This window comes from Vitis riparia, chromosome 13 (genome assembly GCF_004353265.1).
Source record: "Vitis riparia cultivar Riparia Gloire de Montpellier isolate 1030 chromosome 13, EGFV_Vit.rip_1.0, whole genome shotgun sequence".
In the NCBI taxonomy this organism is placed as follows: domain Eukaryota; kingdom Viridiplantae; phylum Streptophyta; class Magnoliopsida; order Vitales; family Vitaceae; genus Vitis; species Vitis riparia.
Genome location: NC_048443.1, coordinates 414,696 through 427,963, shown reverse-complemented (window position 1 = coordinate 427,963; position 13,268 = coordinate 414,696). Strand labels below are relative to the sequence as shown.

Here is a 13,268-nt window from a genome sequence, read left to right as displayed (position 1 = left end):
GGGTTCTAGACCAGCATTTGGGAACCTCAAAGCTTGAGAATTGAAACATAGTGGTTTATTATTTGAGAATGTTTGGAGAAAACAGTTTTTTGAAAGTATTTCTTGGAAATGGTTTTTCATTGTTTTGAGTAATAAAATTTTATTTGGGAATTTAGATCTAAAAGTAGTTTTTCCTGTTTACCTTTTTGGTGAAGACATGGAATGTTTACATATGATAAGTAAGTTTTTATATTTCTTGTTTTTTTTAATAATTTTTTAAAATATTTTTCAAAAGAAATACATGAAAATATAATTAATTTAAAAATAATTTTTTAAAAAATTATTTCAGTTAAAAATTTATCAAATACTTCTTGTTCTAAAAAAAAATTTTAAATTGTTTTTTAGAATATTTTAAATTTATTTTTAAAAATTTTGTATTTTTAAAAGCAATGTTCAAAAAACTTAAGGTCTCTCAAACAAAATAAAAGGAGCTTTGATGTCCCCACAAATAATGGAGCTTTTGCAAAAGTAGGGTTCCATGAATGATGATGACAAAGGCGGATTTCAAAACACATGGGAGTCATGTTTTCAAAACGATGGGTATTTTGGTCTTTTTGGCATAAATATTTCTTTTACATTCAGTTTTCTTATTTTTATTTAAAAATGTATTTAACATTTTTGTTTTTACTAAAAATATTTTTTAAAAAAAATTATTCTCAAAACAAACTTTTTTTTTTTTTTTGAGAATTTTCAATTGTTTTTTACACTATCTTGCTTTCAAATATAAAAAATAAGAATATGTTTCATAATTATTTTTTAATTAGAAAACACATTGGATAAAATTTTGAAAACATGTTTTTTAGAATATCCCAAACTCCCTTTTTTCTGTTTTTATTTTATTTTATTTTTTTACCAGCAAGCAAAGGTCTGTTTGGAAGGGTCACTACTTTTCCAAAATTTATCCGAAACAGGAGAACCCAACAGATTCACGCGACTTCAACTTGTTGTTTTGCATAAAAACACTAATTACCAATCAATTAGAGCCACGTGTGCAGCAGATTTAGTGATACCTATTTCTTTTTTTTCTTTTTTTTTTTCCTTTTTCTGAATTATCATAACGCTGCGTTTTGAGACTTTGTCTTCTCTGTTGAAAGCTACAGGAGAAAGTTTGTGTTGCTGCCCACTTCTTCTCTTGATGGCTGACTATATTACAAGAATCTCTACTTCCTTTTGGTCACTGTCTCCATCACAAATGCTTCAACCCCATCTAGGCTTTTGTGGGTTCGTTTCATGGGACTTGTCTAATCCAGTTCAATCTATTCCCTTTCTGGGTTTTGAGTTTCAGTTCGTTTTTCCCTCTGTTTCTTCCTCTTCGTTTCCCCTGTACTGCTCTTTGTCAAAAAGACTGAATTCCCACTTCAATTTTGCGCCTTCAATAAAGAAAAGATTAGTTCTTGAAGATTTTTCAAACTGGGTTTTGTAGTTCCGCCTTGCTGCTGTGCGGATTTGTCGGATTTTGGTGTTTTTTTCCAAATGGGATGCAATCTTTCTTCATGGGCGTTCAAATTCAACTGAATTTTGTCCATTTTTTTCGTTCTGGGAATCATTGTACCCATGTGATCTTCCTTTAAAGTTTCTCCACTTTTTGAGAATTCTGAGGTGTTTTCCTGTTGTGAAATTTGGATGTTTTTAGGGTTTTATTCAGTTGATGGACCTCATGTATGGTACAAGTTTAACATTTGAGCCTGCGGATTGTCTTCCCCGTCATAGATACTAAGAACCCTATTAGGTAATCAGTGGAAGAACCTCAGGTTCTGTTACAAATGGCACCATTGCAAGGTCTTAGTTCTTGCAATCGATATCAAAATGCTATCAATATCTCTGAATTTAGGGTAGAAAAGTTGAGTATGAAGAGGTATTATATTAGGTGTGAGGGTAGAGATTATGTTAGTTTAGATGGAGATGGTAATGGAAAGAAGGAGAAGAAGAGGTTTAGGGTTTTGATAGCTGGCGGAGGAATAGGAGGGCTAGTACTGGCTCTGGCTGCGAAGCATAGGGGTTTTGAGGTGAAGGTGTTTGAGAAGGATTTGAGTGCAGTGAGAGGGGAGGGACGCCACCGTGGCCCGATTCAACTCTTAAGTAGTGCTTTGGCAGTGTTGGAAGCCATTGATGAAAATGTTGCAAAGCAAATTATGGAAGCTGGTTGTGTTACTGGTGATAGGATCAATGGCCTTGCAGATGGTCTTTCGGGCGAATGGTATATACATCTTACTCCTTGCTATTCACAAGTTTGAATATAGAATTAAATTGTGCATTTCTTGTACTGAATTTGTTTAGTTGCTTACGCTATACCGATGAGAATAATTTACGTTTATTTGCATTCTTGGCTACCTTTACAAGGTTGTTTGATTAGAATTTTGGGTTTGAGTTTGTCCTTGTTTCAGGAACTACATTTGTTTCTTATGGCTGAATTTTGTGATTAGAACTTATAAGACCCTGCCATGAACAAGCCTGAGAAAGATTTATTACTCTTTTCCAAACCATGCATACTATTTAGTATTCTTCTCCAAACAATGCATACTGTCTAATCTAAGACAAAATAATGGAGTTTCTCCATCATTACATTATTTTCATTACCCCTGCAATTGTTGGTTTTGCGTATGGAGTTTTTTCAAACAGGTTTCTTTCTTTTTTATAATTTTCCTTGTGGTTGTGTTTGATGATATGGGTGCAGGGGAGGCAGGACTAGATATTTTCTTACAACTGAATTCCACTAGGTTTATCCCACGAATCCAAACCATTCGGGGCTGACTGGATATTCTATTCTGCATTTTCCTTTTAAAAACCATTGTAGCTTAGGCTTGAAATTTTCATTTGGACATCAGTCTGATTAAAGTATCTTTACTGGTTTGCACCTGACACAACGCTCCTCCTTTCCTTTATTCTTGGAATTTCAATAACATTGACATACTTTTCAATTACATGAGAGAAACATTTTTTAAGTCTTGGTATACAATCATGGTTCTCTAGCTCTTCTCTTCTCATATCAGGCTTAGCAAGTTTGATCTTTTAACTCCTGCCATAAGGAGGGGACTCCCGGTGACTCAAGTAATATGTAGGATGTCACTGCAAGACATATTAGTCAATGCAGTTGGCCTTGAGATATTAAGTAACAAATCTAAAGTCGTGGACTTCATGGAAGACTCTAACAAGGTCTGTAATGTCCTAGAATATTTATTACCCATCTGATGAAGATCTGAATTAATTTTCAACCTCTTTGCTTGAATTTTCAGGTCACTGTCACCCTTGAAGATGGACGCGAGTATGATGGTGATGTTCTAATTGGGGCAGATGGGATATGGTCAGAAGTAGGCTACTTCTCCTTTTGTATATTCATTCCTTTTGTTTATTTGTAACAGATCAATTCTTCTATCCTCATTTTAGGGTTCCCAAATTCTGATTTGCCATTCTTGTCAGGTGCGATCAAAACTATTTGGAAGGCAAGAAGCAAAATATTCGAATTACACATGTTATAGTGGTCTGACAAACTTTGTGCCGCCATACATCAATACTGTCGGGTATGTAATTTGGCATCATGTTGACAAACTCAATATGCTGGCATTATTGAAATTTGGGATTTTGGAATTACTCAGGAAAATATATTTTTCAAAAGGAAAAGCCCTATGTTAATAAAGAAAGCCTGGTAGAAGTTGGGAAAATTAATGAAGAGTTTATATTATTACTTTCAACTTCTTTCCTATAAAGACAAGTAACCAAATAGGAAAATGTTGATGCCTCTGAATTGCACAATCATTTGGAATACTTCCCAGAACAAGACTTAAATATGCAAATCGGGAAGTTTCTCTAAATTTTCTCTAGAAAAAAATATCAGCGAAATTTGTGATATTTTTTGCAGTTATGCAAAATTTGGTTTGCTTAGTTTCATGTTCTGCTATGAAGGTATCGAGTATTCTTGGGATTGAACCAGTACTTTGTTGCTTCAGATGTTGGGAATGGAAAGATGCAATGGTATGCCTTCAATAGGGAGCCTCCCATGAATAATACTGATTCTCCCAAAGGTATCTCCCTCAAAATATGCTTGTGGTAATGTTACTTTTAAATGAACTCAATTCTATGATTTTGAGAAACCTTCCTTTTACATTCTGCAGGTAAAAAACAGAGGCTTCTGGAACTATTCAGGAGTTGGTGTGATGAAGTGATTACACTAATTTTGAAAACCCCAGATCATATGATTTTACAGAGGGACATATACGACAGAGATATGATCTATTCCTGGGGAACGGGGCGAGTGACTCTAGTAGGTGATGCCGCTCACCCAATGCAACCGAATCTCGGCCAAGGGGGTTGCATGGCAATTGAGGTAAGTTATATGTGACTGAATTTTATCTCTAGCTGATTGAATAGAAAAAGAGTTGGAGAGTTTGTTACTGAGACTTGTAGAAGGTAAATGCAATTTACCAAAGAAGTTAAGACTGGGTTTCGAGCTATAGCTTTACAACGATAGGGTGGTTGTAAATCAGGCCCTTTGTTATTATTAGTAAGATAGGTTGTAGGTTGTTTGAGCACATTTTTCCAATTTATCTAGTAAGGTTGTCAAAGGATAGTGATCAGGGGTGATTGCACTTTACTAAACCGTTTGAATTCCCATGGACTTATCATGTTGGCAATTATATTTGCAGGACTGTTACCAACTAATTCTTGAGCTTGATAAGATTGCCAACAGTGGCTCCAGCATTCTACTGTCGGATCAAATTGTTTCCGCCCTTAGAAGGTAAAAAACCAGAAATCTAGCCTCTAAGACCTGTAAATAAAACTGATTCCAAGTATCTCATCAGCTATTTCACCCTGATCATAGCTTAAGAATTTTTGGACAATAAGGGGGGAAATGATCAAAAGTGCCTTTTTCACATGAAACTTACAAGGGTATTAGTGCAAAACTTCTGGATGGTTACTGGTTAATGCTATTTTAGAACTAAGCAAATAGGAAGCTGTGGAGTTCTCAAAGGTTAAATCGCTCTTCCTTGAATGTCGTTCTAGCCAAAAGATCAGGTAATTTCTTTCCGTCAATCCAGAAAAATGCAGAGTGCTCCATAATCTGTATGGCTTCATCATGAACAGGTATGAGAAGAAAAGAATGTTCCGGGTTGGTACCGTGCACACAGCCAGTAGGATGGCATCTGAAGTGCTTGCTGCTTACCAACCCTACATGGAATTTGGATTTGGCCCTCTGCCTGTAAGCTTTCCTTATTTGATTTTCTGCTTCAATCCAATCAGAGTTCTTCATTTGAATTAAGAATCATGGTTATTCATTTTGTGTTTGTTTTTCATGGTTACAGGGCCTGTCAACACTGCGGATCACCCATCCTGGAATTCAAGTCGCCCGAATGTTTCTCCAGGTTTTTCTGCAGCAGTTCATGACTTGGATGATATCAGGCCATGGGTAAGAAGAAAGAATATTGCTTTCAATCCCGCTTTTATCACTTTGAATTCAAGCATAAACTCCATTCTTGGCATTTTTAGCATGCTCTTCATCCACATAAAAAGATATTATCATAATAACATCAAATTTTAAAAAGAAACAAAAAAGGTTATAATTGAAACGATACGTGAACCCATCTTTATTTATTTATTATATGTTTGCAGATATACTGATATTTTGTTTTTATACTACTACAACAACAAATTTTTCTAAATTTGATGATGCAGTTTTGGTTTATTCAATATCGTTTCTAGTCATTGAACCTTAATAGTAGGAAAACTTATCCTCATTGTGCGCTGAAACCTTAACGGTTTAAGCTTTTAGAAAAAATGATTGTCGCTGAGCTTGTTTTCTGTTACTGCAATCCGTGCCTCCACAGGTAAATTGTTTGTCCAACAAACCCATTACCGGAATATTGTTGTCTTGTTTTTGGGTTAACGAAGGGAATGCAGAATCCAATGTAGGTGATAACATGGTATAATTAAAAATATTGCATTGCTAGTGCTTTTATTGAAGTACATATTCTAAATGACTGGTATTAGTATCGATATTTCAGAAGAATTTTAATCATTGATGGGGATTTTAGAAATTGCCACACTGCCGCCTTGGTTGATGTTTAAACAAATGAGATGTCTTTCTTTTGGCCATTGCTCTGGTTTTTCCTTCTGAAGAAACTGTAGCTTCATCTGGGTTGTTTTCCCCAGCAGGTTGTGGTGAAAGAGGAAGAAGACTTTGCTGTCAATCATGGAAAAACACTGCTTGATATATTCGTCAGTTAAGCTTTAGCCGTTAACCGTTAACGGTGGATGATGGTAACCTTAAATCCTAAAGCCTCAGGCTGAGGGCATTGAGTAGGGAAAATATGACCTTGATTTGCATATGTGACATAAGATCTGAGACTGATATGTTGAATGAAAACTTTGGAAATGCTTGAGGCTGTGTTTGGTGGTGATTGGGAGGGTTTCATTCTATGAAATGGTGAAATAAATTAAAATAAATTTGTTACAGAGACCAAATGATCATCACCACAAACATGAACACTACATGTAATTCACAATGAAAATTACATCCAGTCATCACCTCCTGGCCTGCTTCCTTGCCCTCTTTGATGATGATGCTGCTGGCGCCGCTTCCTTCTCGCCGCCACTCTCCCTCCCTCGCTTCCCTGTGTCTGCGGCCGCTTTCTTTGGCGGCCGCCCTACGCTCCGCTTTGATGGGCTGCTCTCGTCCTTGCCTTGCTTCCCTCCCCCACTCTGCCTCAACACTCTGTCTCTCCTCCCATCTCCCTTCTCATTCCGCTTCCTCTTTTCCTCCCCACCTCCCCCTCCTCTGCCACTCCTCGTGTCATTCACCGTACTCTTCCCCATGTCCATGGGCGAGTTCTTCTTAATCCTCTTCAAGAAGTCCGCCGCACCCCGTTTTTTGGCGGAAGCAGAGGCATCAGCTTTCTTTTTTTCTGCTTTGGGCGTCTCTCCTTTATCCGACGACCCATGATTGGTGCTTGTGCTTTGATTCTTATTGAGATTACCCGACCGGTTCTTCCCGCCTCTCCTCAAGCTTCTCACACCAGTCGTCGACTTCTCCTTCGTGCCGGCTTTCACCAAACTCTGCTCTTCCCTCACCGACGGTTTGAGATCCACAGCTGGTTTCTCTTCACTCCTGGACTCCCCCGCCTTCACCCCAAAACTGGAAGCCTTGGCCGAGATAGAGCTCCGTTTGCGGCAGACAATAATGGGAGCGGACGACTTTTGCTTCGCAAGCAAGGAATCCGATCTTTCAAGCTCCGGTTTGGGTTGGGGCAGTAGGAGATGTTCCGGCGCCGGGGGTTGCTGCTTGCGAACTTCATTCAAGACCATTGCCCGCAGTTCTCCGGCAGCCAGGGCCTCCGCCGAAGCCTTGGGAAAAAAGACAATGGCGTTAGTGAAAAGGAGGAGGAGGTCTCTGTAAAACGCTCGTGGGGAAGAGGAGTAAGTGCCATCGTCCAGCTTGGTCTGTATGGACTCGAGGTCCACGTGCTGCCTAACAATGCTTTTGTATACCTCCGTCTCCTGTAATAAATGTAATAAATCTCCTTATTATTTTAAATTGGAGTTAAATTAGAAGAATATCCGGAAATTCTGGAGAGAATAAGGCATACTTTCATCTACAACATAATTCAACAACCACATCAGCTTTTTATCCTCACAAAATGATCCGACGGTGGTGGATTGCTTTTTATCTTATCCGACGGTCGAGCAACGTAGCTGGCTACAATCGACTTCTCTTCTATTTCACTTTGCATGGATGCCACGTGCTTTTCATTGACTGATGGAGCTCCTATATAACCAAGGATTTACTCTCTTATGCTTTATTTTTATTTTTATTTTTATCTTTATTTTTTATTTTATTCCTTTGAAATAAAATAAATAAATAAATACTGGATGTGATTTGGCGGGTACACGTCACTCACGCATCTATACCCTCCATTCCGTTCTTTAGATCAGACTCTTTTAGATGTGCAGAGTCGGTAATTAAGATTTGCGAAGTGGGCCCGGGAATGGAACGGTGAAGATTGGTTGTGAAAGATGACTAGGATGGGTGTTTGGCTGTGACGCGTTTTAGAGGATTCTGGTTTTTTTTTTTTTTTTTCTTTTTTGAGTTAGTTTATTGAAAAAAGAAAATAATGGCGAATACCTGGGTTTCGAGCCGGCGCTCGAACAAGGAGCTGTGTTTGTGCGACCGGATAATCTCCAAAAAGCTAACCAATGGCTGTGATTTCACGCAGATCCGCTTGGTCGCCGGAGATACCGCTTCGGTCTCCGGCTCATCGCCGGAGCTACTGCCGGAGATTTCCTTTTTGCGGCGACGCTTCCTCTGTCTCGTAAGGCTGGCTGAGCTTTGCACGTCGCTGCTCTCCTTTGTCCCGTCCTTTGAGTGAGCCGCCGATTCTCTTAACTCGGACGAATCATCGGCTTTTTTGGCCCGGTTCGGCTCGGAGCTTCCATTGTACGAGTCTTCTCCGACCGGTTTCGAATCGCTGGAAACAGGATCCGGTTTTGTCGAACCGGGCTCTGTTGGTTCCGGTTCTCTCGCTGCCTCTTCCACAGCGGTTTCTATATTCTCGCCCTTCACTCCGGTCGAGTTCGACTCGTTGACCGACCGGTTTTCCCGGTCGGATTCCTCGCCGGAGATCAACTTTCCGGCGTCTCCTTCGGGAGAGGATTTTTCCGGCACTTCGTCTCCTTCCTTTACTTCGTCTTTAGATCTCTCCTCCTTTACCTCATCGTCCAGATCTGGTTTTACGACGTCGTTGTCATTCTCCTTCGTGGACTGCTCCCGCTCCTCTTCTAATCTCTTCACCTTCAACTGCAACGAACTGTAGAAAAAAACCAGATCCATCTAAATCTCTCAGATCCAAGGACTAATACCATAACTAAAAGAACACGATAAATCATTCCATTCCAAAATTATTATAAAAAATAAATCGAAAAAGAACTTTACAGGATCGAAACATCAGAACGATGGACCTCGTTTCTAAGCTCTGCAACTCGGAGCTTCCTCAACTCTTCTAACCATGGAATCGTATCGGTTTCGTCGCGGACTTGGTTTTGGCTTTGGGTCTCGGCGTCGTTGTCTTTGGCCGTGGCCGTGAATCTACGTTTGAGGTCGTGATATTTCTGCTGACAGTTCTGAGCGGTCGTCAAAAGGTGAGGAATAGAGCTTCGAGTCTGTATTTCCATGGCAACTGAGTCCCAGTTCTGGAAGCCGTGCCGCTTCACCGCGCATGCTAGCAACAGCTCCTCCCAAGTCGTCCAGGTATCGTTATCTCTTTTCTCTGTTCTAGCCATGTCGATGATGATGTTGTTGTCGTCGTTACTGACGTCGATGATTGGTGTGTTTTTGCTCATCCCTCCATTTCTTTTCAAAACCTAGGGTTTTTGTTTTAATTTTCCCAGAATCTTAACCTTCTTTTCTTTTTATTTTCCGGATAGCCAAGCAGGAAATTCCAACCTTCTCTCATTGCGTTGGTGTGTTCCGTGTATATATACGGACCTGATCGCGAGTTTTTTGAAATTACGTAATTGCCCTCGATGTAATGTGAAATTTCCCTTAGTTGTCCCTCGTTCAAATGTTTTATAGAGCGCCGCTCACTGAATTTACCAAAAGGCCCTCAATCTTTTGTCGTCGTGGTAAGGTAGGTAAAGGTTAGGTTTTGAATGGGCTGGATAGGCCGAGTCGACCCGAATCTCGAACCAATTGGATTTTATCATTGAAACCAAATCACGTAATGGGCCGGGTAAGGATTAATCATATGAATTTTACTACTACGTTAAAACAAAATGTTGTTTTTTTGGGTAATGCTACATGTCTATTTATAGGATTTTATCTTAATTTTTTAAACACCAAATTATATTCTGTAATTTGAATGACAACTTAAAATTGATTTTTCAGAAATATTTTTCATTATTACAATTTCACTTATTTTTAAAAATACTTTTTCACCTCTTAAAATGTAATTAATAAAATAATTTTTTTTTTAAATTTTGTTTTTGAAAAAACAGTTACCTTTTTAAGAATCAATTCAAGGTATTTTAGAGGGTTTTTTTTTTATAATTCTATTTGAAAATTGATATTTATTAACTATCTTAAAAAATATTATAAAAAATACCTCATCGTTTAATTGTTATGCTTCCCTCTGAATTTAAAATAAATAATTATAATTAAATTATTAAAATTGATTTCTTTTGTTTGATGTTTTAATTGATAAGACAATCATTCAATCTAAAGTCAAGTGTATCCTCTTACACGGCACAACCTTTTAGTTACCTAACTTTTCCTTTTTATACTTTTTCCAATACCATCAAATTTCTTAGAGATTCCTGCGAGACTTTGTAAAGATGAAAGGTGACATGTCATATATATATATATATATATATATATATATATATATATATATTTCTTATAAATTAATTATAACTTGTTATTTATTATTATATGCACTTAGATTTCATTGTTTTGTATTTTGATTTTATTTATTTTAATAAAAATTGTTAAATTTAACTTTGAAAATTTAATATAATCCTCCGGTTTAAATCACTTAAGTTTTAGTTTAGTTTATAATAGGATTATTTTACATTTAGTAAAAGAATTTGAATTATTAAATTATCCCTTTAAAATTATACATGAAAATAAGGAAATCTTTGACATTATGATTTTTTTTTCTCCAATAGATGGAATTAAATTTTAAAAATATACTATTAGAATGAAGATATGATATCAAATTGGACCATAGAATTTCCTCTCAAAAGACACATGCATGTAAAATTGATCTTTTAATATAAATGACATGAAAGACATATGGTTGGTTCCATATGGGTGGAAGTAAATTTATCTTTATTCTACTTTTTTTTTTTAATTTAAATTTATTATACTTTTTTGTATGAAGCGGATTTTTTGAAATTTAAAAACAGAGCCGATAACTAAAAAGTACACCAAGAATTGACCATATTATTTGTTTTATTTGCTACACAGAAGAGGTGTCAAGCCCGAGCACTATGCCAGCTTATAAATTATATACAACTAAGCACACCGACGAAAACAACGAACACATTCATTTTTATTTTTTTTCTATAACTAAATTAAATATAAATTTTCATTTTTTTTTTAGGTAATATTTTTATAACACCCAACAACGTTAGAGTGGAAAGCCTAAGCAACCCCACTTTCCCTTATCCTTATTTTGAAATAGCCTTTTGTTTTCTTTCATAGACTTTAAAAATTAATTGGATGGAAGCCAAAGTTCTATATATATTTTAAATAATAATAGAATTATAATTTTTTTAAATATAAAATAGGTTTTTTGGTATAAGTAAAGATAAAGTTTTTACATTATATTAAATATTTTTTACTCTTACTTAGTCAAGATGAAAAATGAGGCTTTTTCGTTTGGTCAACCCAAAGAAATTCAATAGAAATGATTTTTCACATGATTTAAAAATTAAAAAAAAAAAGAAATTAAAATAGGTTATACACTTATGCATTTTTAAATTATTTAATATCAATATAAAAGAGTAAAAATAAATTAAATGAATCTAAAATAAATACCAAAAAAACATTCATTTAATTTTTTCTTTGTTCCATTTTCATGCATATTTTATTCCATTTTTTTTCTTCTAAATTTGTCTAGAACAAAACATACGATAAGAATATATTTGATTTTTAGAAACTATTATGGAAATAAATAAAAATATTTAAAAATATATATTTTTTTTTCATATTTGATTTCTTATAAAAAAAAGTAAAAAATAAAAAAAAATACTAAAAACTCTGAAGTTGAAGAAACTTATAAAAATGAATTATTCTTCATTTTTTCACATCTACCTTTTTTTATTTTTGCTCTTTATTTTCTTATTCTTACATTTTTGTCATTTTCTCCGAAGTTTTACAACCCATGCATTGGATAAAGAGTGAACCTAAAATAACAAAGCAATCTAACATCTCTAGCCCTAGAGACCCTCTCTTCTATAATTTGAATACATGCAATCTGGGCCACTTCAACATGTATTGTACTTTGGATCCATTTCTAACATCTATCTTGGAAGCATTATGCTGAAATCAACCATCGGATTTCATTTTTCTTTTTACGGTTTTTCTCACAATTCGGACCATGAGATGTTGGACATGGGCCTGAGGCCCTAAGCCCATCAGTTTTGGCAAATCCGAAACACGAAATGAGGCCCAAAGATGTTACGTACCGGCGCTGCTCGTGGCATTCCCGTCAGTTTCTTCACCGGTGACTCCGTCGTCTCCTGGAGCCTTCCCTCCAATTATCTGTACCGGAGAATACTTTCCAGCGTTGATTTCTGACCGGAGCTCGGCTATTCCTTTTCTCAATGACTCGTTCTGTGCTCGTAAAGCGTCCAGCTCACGCTTCATTGACAAACACGTCCCTGCCACGCCAGTGCTGCTGTGCGGGCTGTTATCAGCTGCCACGTGTTCGATTCCGATTTTGCTTAGCACAAGGAAAGGGGCTTTGTCGCCAGATATCCCGGCCGTCAGATTCGTGATGTTGTCTCCGGCGCAGGTAGGTTTGAACTCCGCCGGAAACTTAAGGTTCCACCTGAGTTTCAGCACGGCACGGTTCATCAACCGTACAGCAGTCCCCGCACTCAACTCCACGCCAGAAAACACACTATCGATCACTTTTCCAACGGGAAAACTGATTCTCTTCCCGGTTGCCCCTGGCGGTTCTGCATCGTCAACCGATCCATCGACCTCCAAATCGGCGCCGTCAGCAGGCGCCTTGAATTTGGGAGTGAAAATCGAAGACTGAGGCGGCAAAGCGATCTGCGACTGCATAGATCGTTTGATGGAGAAATCACCGATCTGAGGCCTGAAATGGATGAAGAAACTGGGACTTCCAGTACCAAGGAGGTTGAACTCAGCAGCCATGGCTATGGGAGCCCCGATCGGGGACCCGAAGCGGCCGATTCCGGTCTTGACGGCAACGGCGAAAGGGGTGAGAGAATCATTGTGGCGGTAAGAGAATTTGATCAACGGCCCGGATTCAAAGAAGGTGGAGAGGTTAAAACGCAGGTCTGTGGCGTCTCCGGCTTCGACGCCGTACCGAAATGGAAAGCCCAAGATGTTGAGAGCAACTTTGGCTCTGAATAAAGGTTTTTTCTCATCTTCTCGAAACTTAACTGAAGCTTTCATCATCTTCTTCTTCTAAAACCCTAACACACTACAGGTTCAAATAAGATGGAACTGTTACAGTAGAACCGCCATTCTTGTATGATCGCGGTGGCGG

At 37.4% G+C, this 13,268-nt stretch overlaps 3 protein-coding genes across 4 annotated transcripts; 1 reads left to right on the top strand and 2 right to left on the bottom strand.

Moving 5' to 3' along the window:
* The first annotated feature begins 1,108 nt into the window (after positions 1-1,108).
* LOC117927500 (zeaxanthin epoxidase, chloroplastic-like) lies at positions 1,109-6,416 on the top strand. Of its 2 annotated transcripts, none has more exons than XM_034847015.1 (10): positions 1,109-2,236; positions 3,030-3,192; positions 3,273-3,347; positions 3,457-3,557; positions 3,940-4,058; positions 4,149-4,360; positions 4,680-4,771; positions 5,119-5,233; positions 5,337-5,440; positions 6,184-6,416. In XM_034847015.1, the coding sequence occupies exons 1-10, from the start codon at positions 1,803-1,805 to the stop codon at positions 6,194-6,196; spliced, it is 1,428 nt and encodes a 475-aa protein (XP_034702906.1). In that variant the 5' UTR covers positions 1,109-1,802; the 3' UTR covers positions 6,197-6,416. The 2 variants fall into 2 exon arrangements, with proteins under 2 accessions (XP_034702906.1, XP_034702908.1); XM_034847017.1 differs by having other exon boundaries at positions 1,110-2,236; positions 6,187-6,416.
* A 29-nt stretch (positions 6,417-6,445) lies between these two features.
* LOC117927499 lies at positions 6,446-9,481 on the bottom strand. Its single transcript, XM_034847014.1, has 3 exons — positions 8,960-9,481; positions 8,153-8,834; positions 6,446-7,527 (listed from the first exon to the last, which is right to left on the bottom strand). The coding sequence occupies exons 1-3, from the start codon at positions 9,364-9,366 to the stop codon at positions 6,556-6,558; spliced, it is 2,061 nt and encodes a 686-aa protein (XP_034702905.1). The 5' UTR covers positions 9,367-9,481; the 3' UTR covers positions 6,446-6,555.
* Positions 9,482-12,205: 2,724 nt separating this feature from the next.
* Positions 12,206-13,177, bottom strand: LOC117927649. The gene has a single exon (XM_034847278.1). The coding sequence runs from the start codon at positions 13,175-13,177 to the stop codon at positions 12,206-12,208; it is 972 nt and encodes a 323-aa protein (XP_034703169.1).
* Between the last annotated feature and the right edge of the window lie 91 nt (positions 13,178-13,268).

Bases quoted from the DNA above. Each gene is read 5' to 3' on its own strand.
- LOC117927500 (XM_034847015.1), top strand. From the start codon at position 1,803: ATGGCACCATTGCAAGGTCTTAGTTCTTGCAATCGATATCAAAATGCT. The intron at 4,772-5,118 runs GTAAAAAACCAG...CATCATGAACAG, and splicing joins ATTGTTTCCGCCCTTAGAAG to GTATGAGAAGAAAAGAATGT. The intron at 5,234-5,336 runs GTAAGCTTTCCT...TCATGGTTACAG, and splicing joins TTGGATTTGGCCCTCTGCCT to GGCCTGTCAACACTGCGGAT.
- LOC117927499 (XM_034847014.1), bottom strand. From the start codon at position 9,366: ATGAGCAAAAACACACCAATCATCGACGTCAGTAACGACGACAACAAC. The intron at 8,835-8,959 runs GTAAAGTTCTTT...TTTTTTCTACAG, and splicing joins CGTTCTGATGTTTCGATCCT to TTCGTTGCAGTTGAAGGTGA. The intron at 7,528-8,152 runs GTATTCGCCATT...CATTTATTACAG, and splicing joins AGCGCCGGCTCGAAACCCAG to GAGACGGAGGTATACAAAAG.
- LOC117927649 (XM_034847278.1), bottom strand. From the start codon at position 13,177: ATGATGAAAGCTTCAGTTAAGTTTCGAGAAGATGAGAAAAAACCTTTA.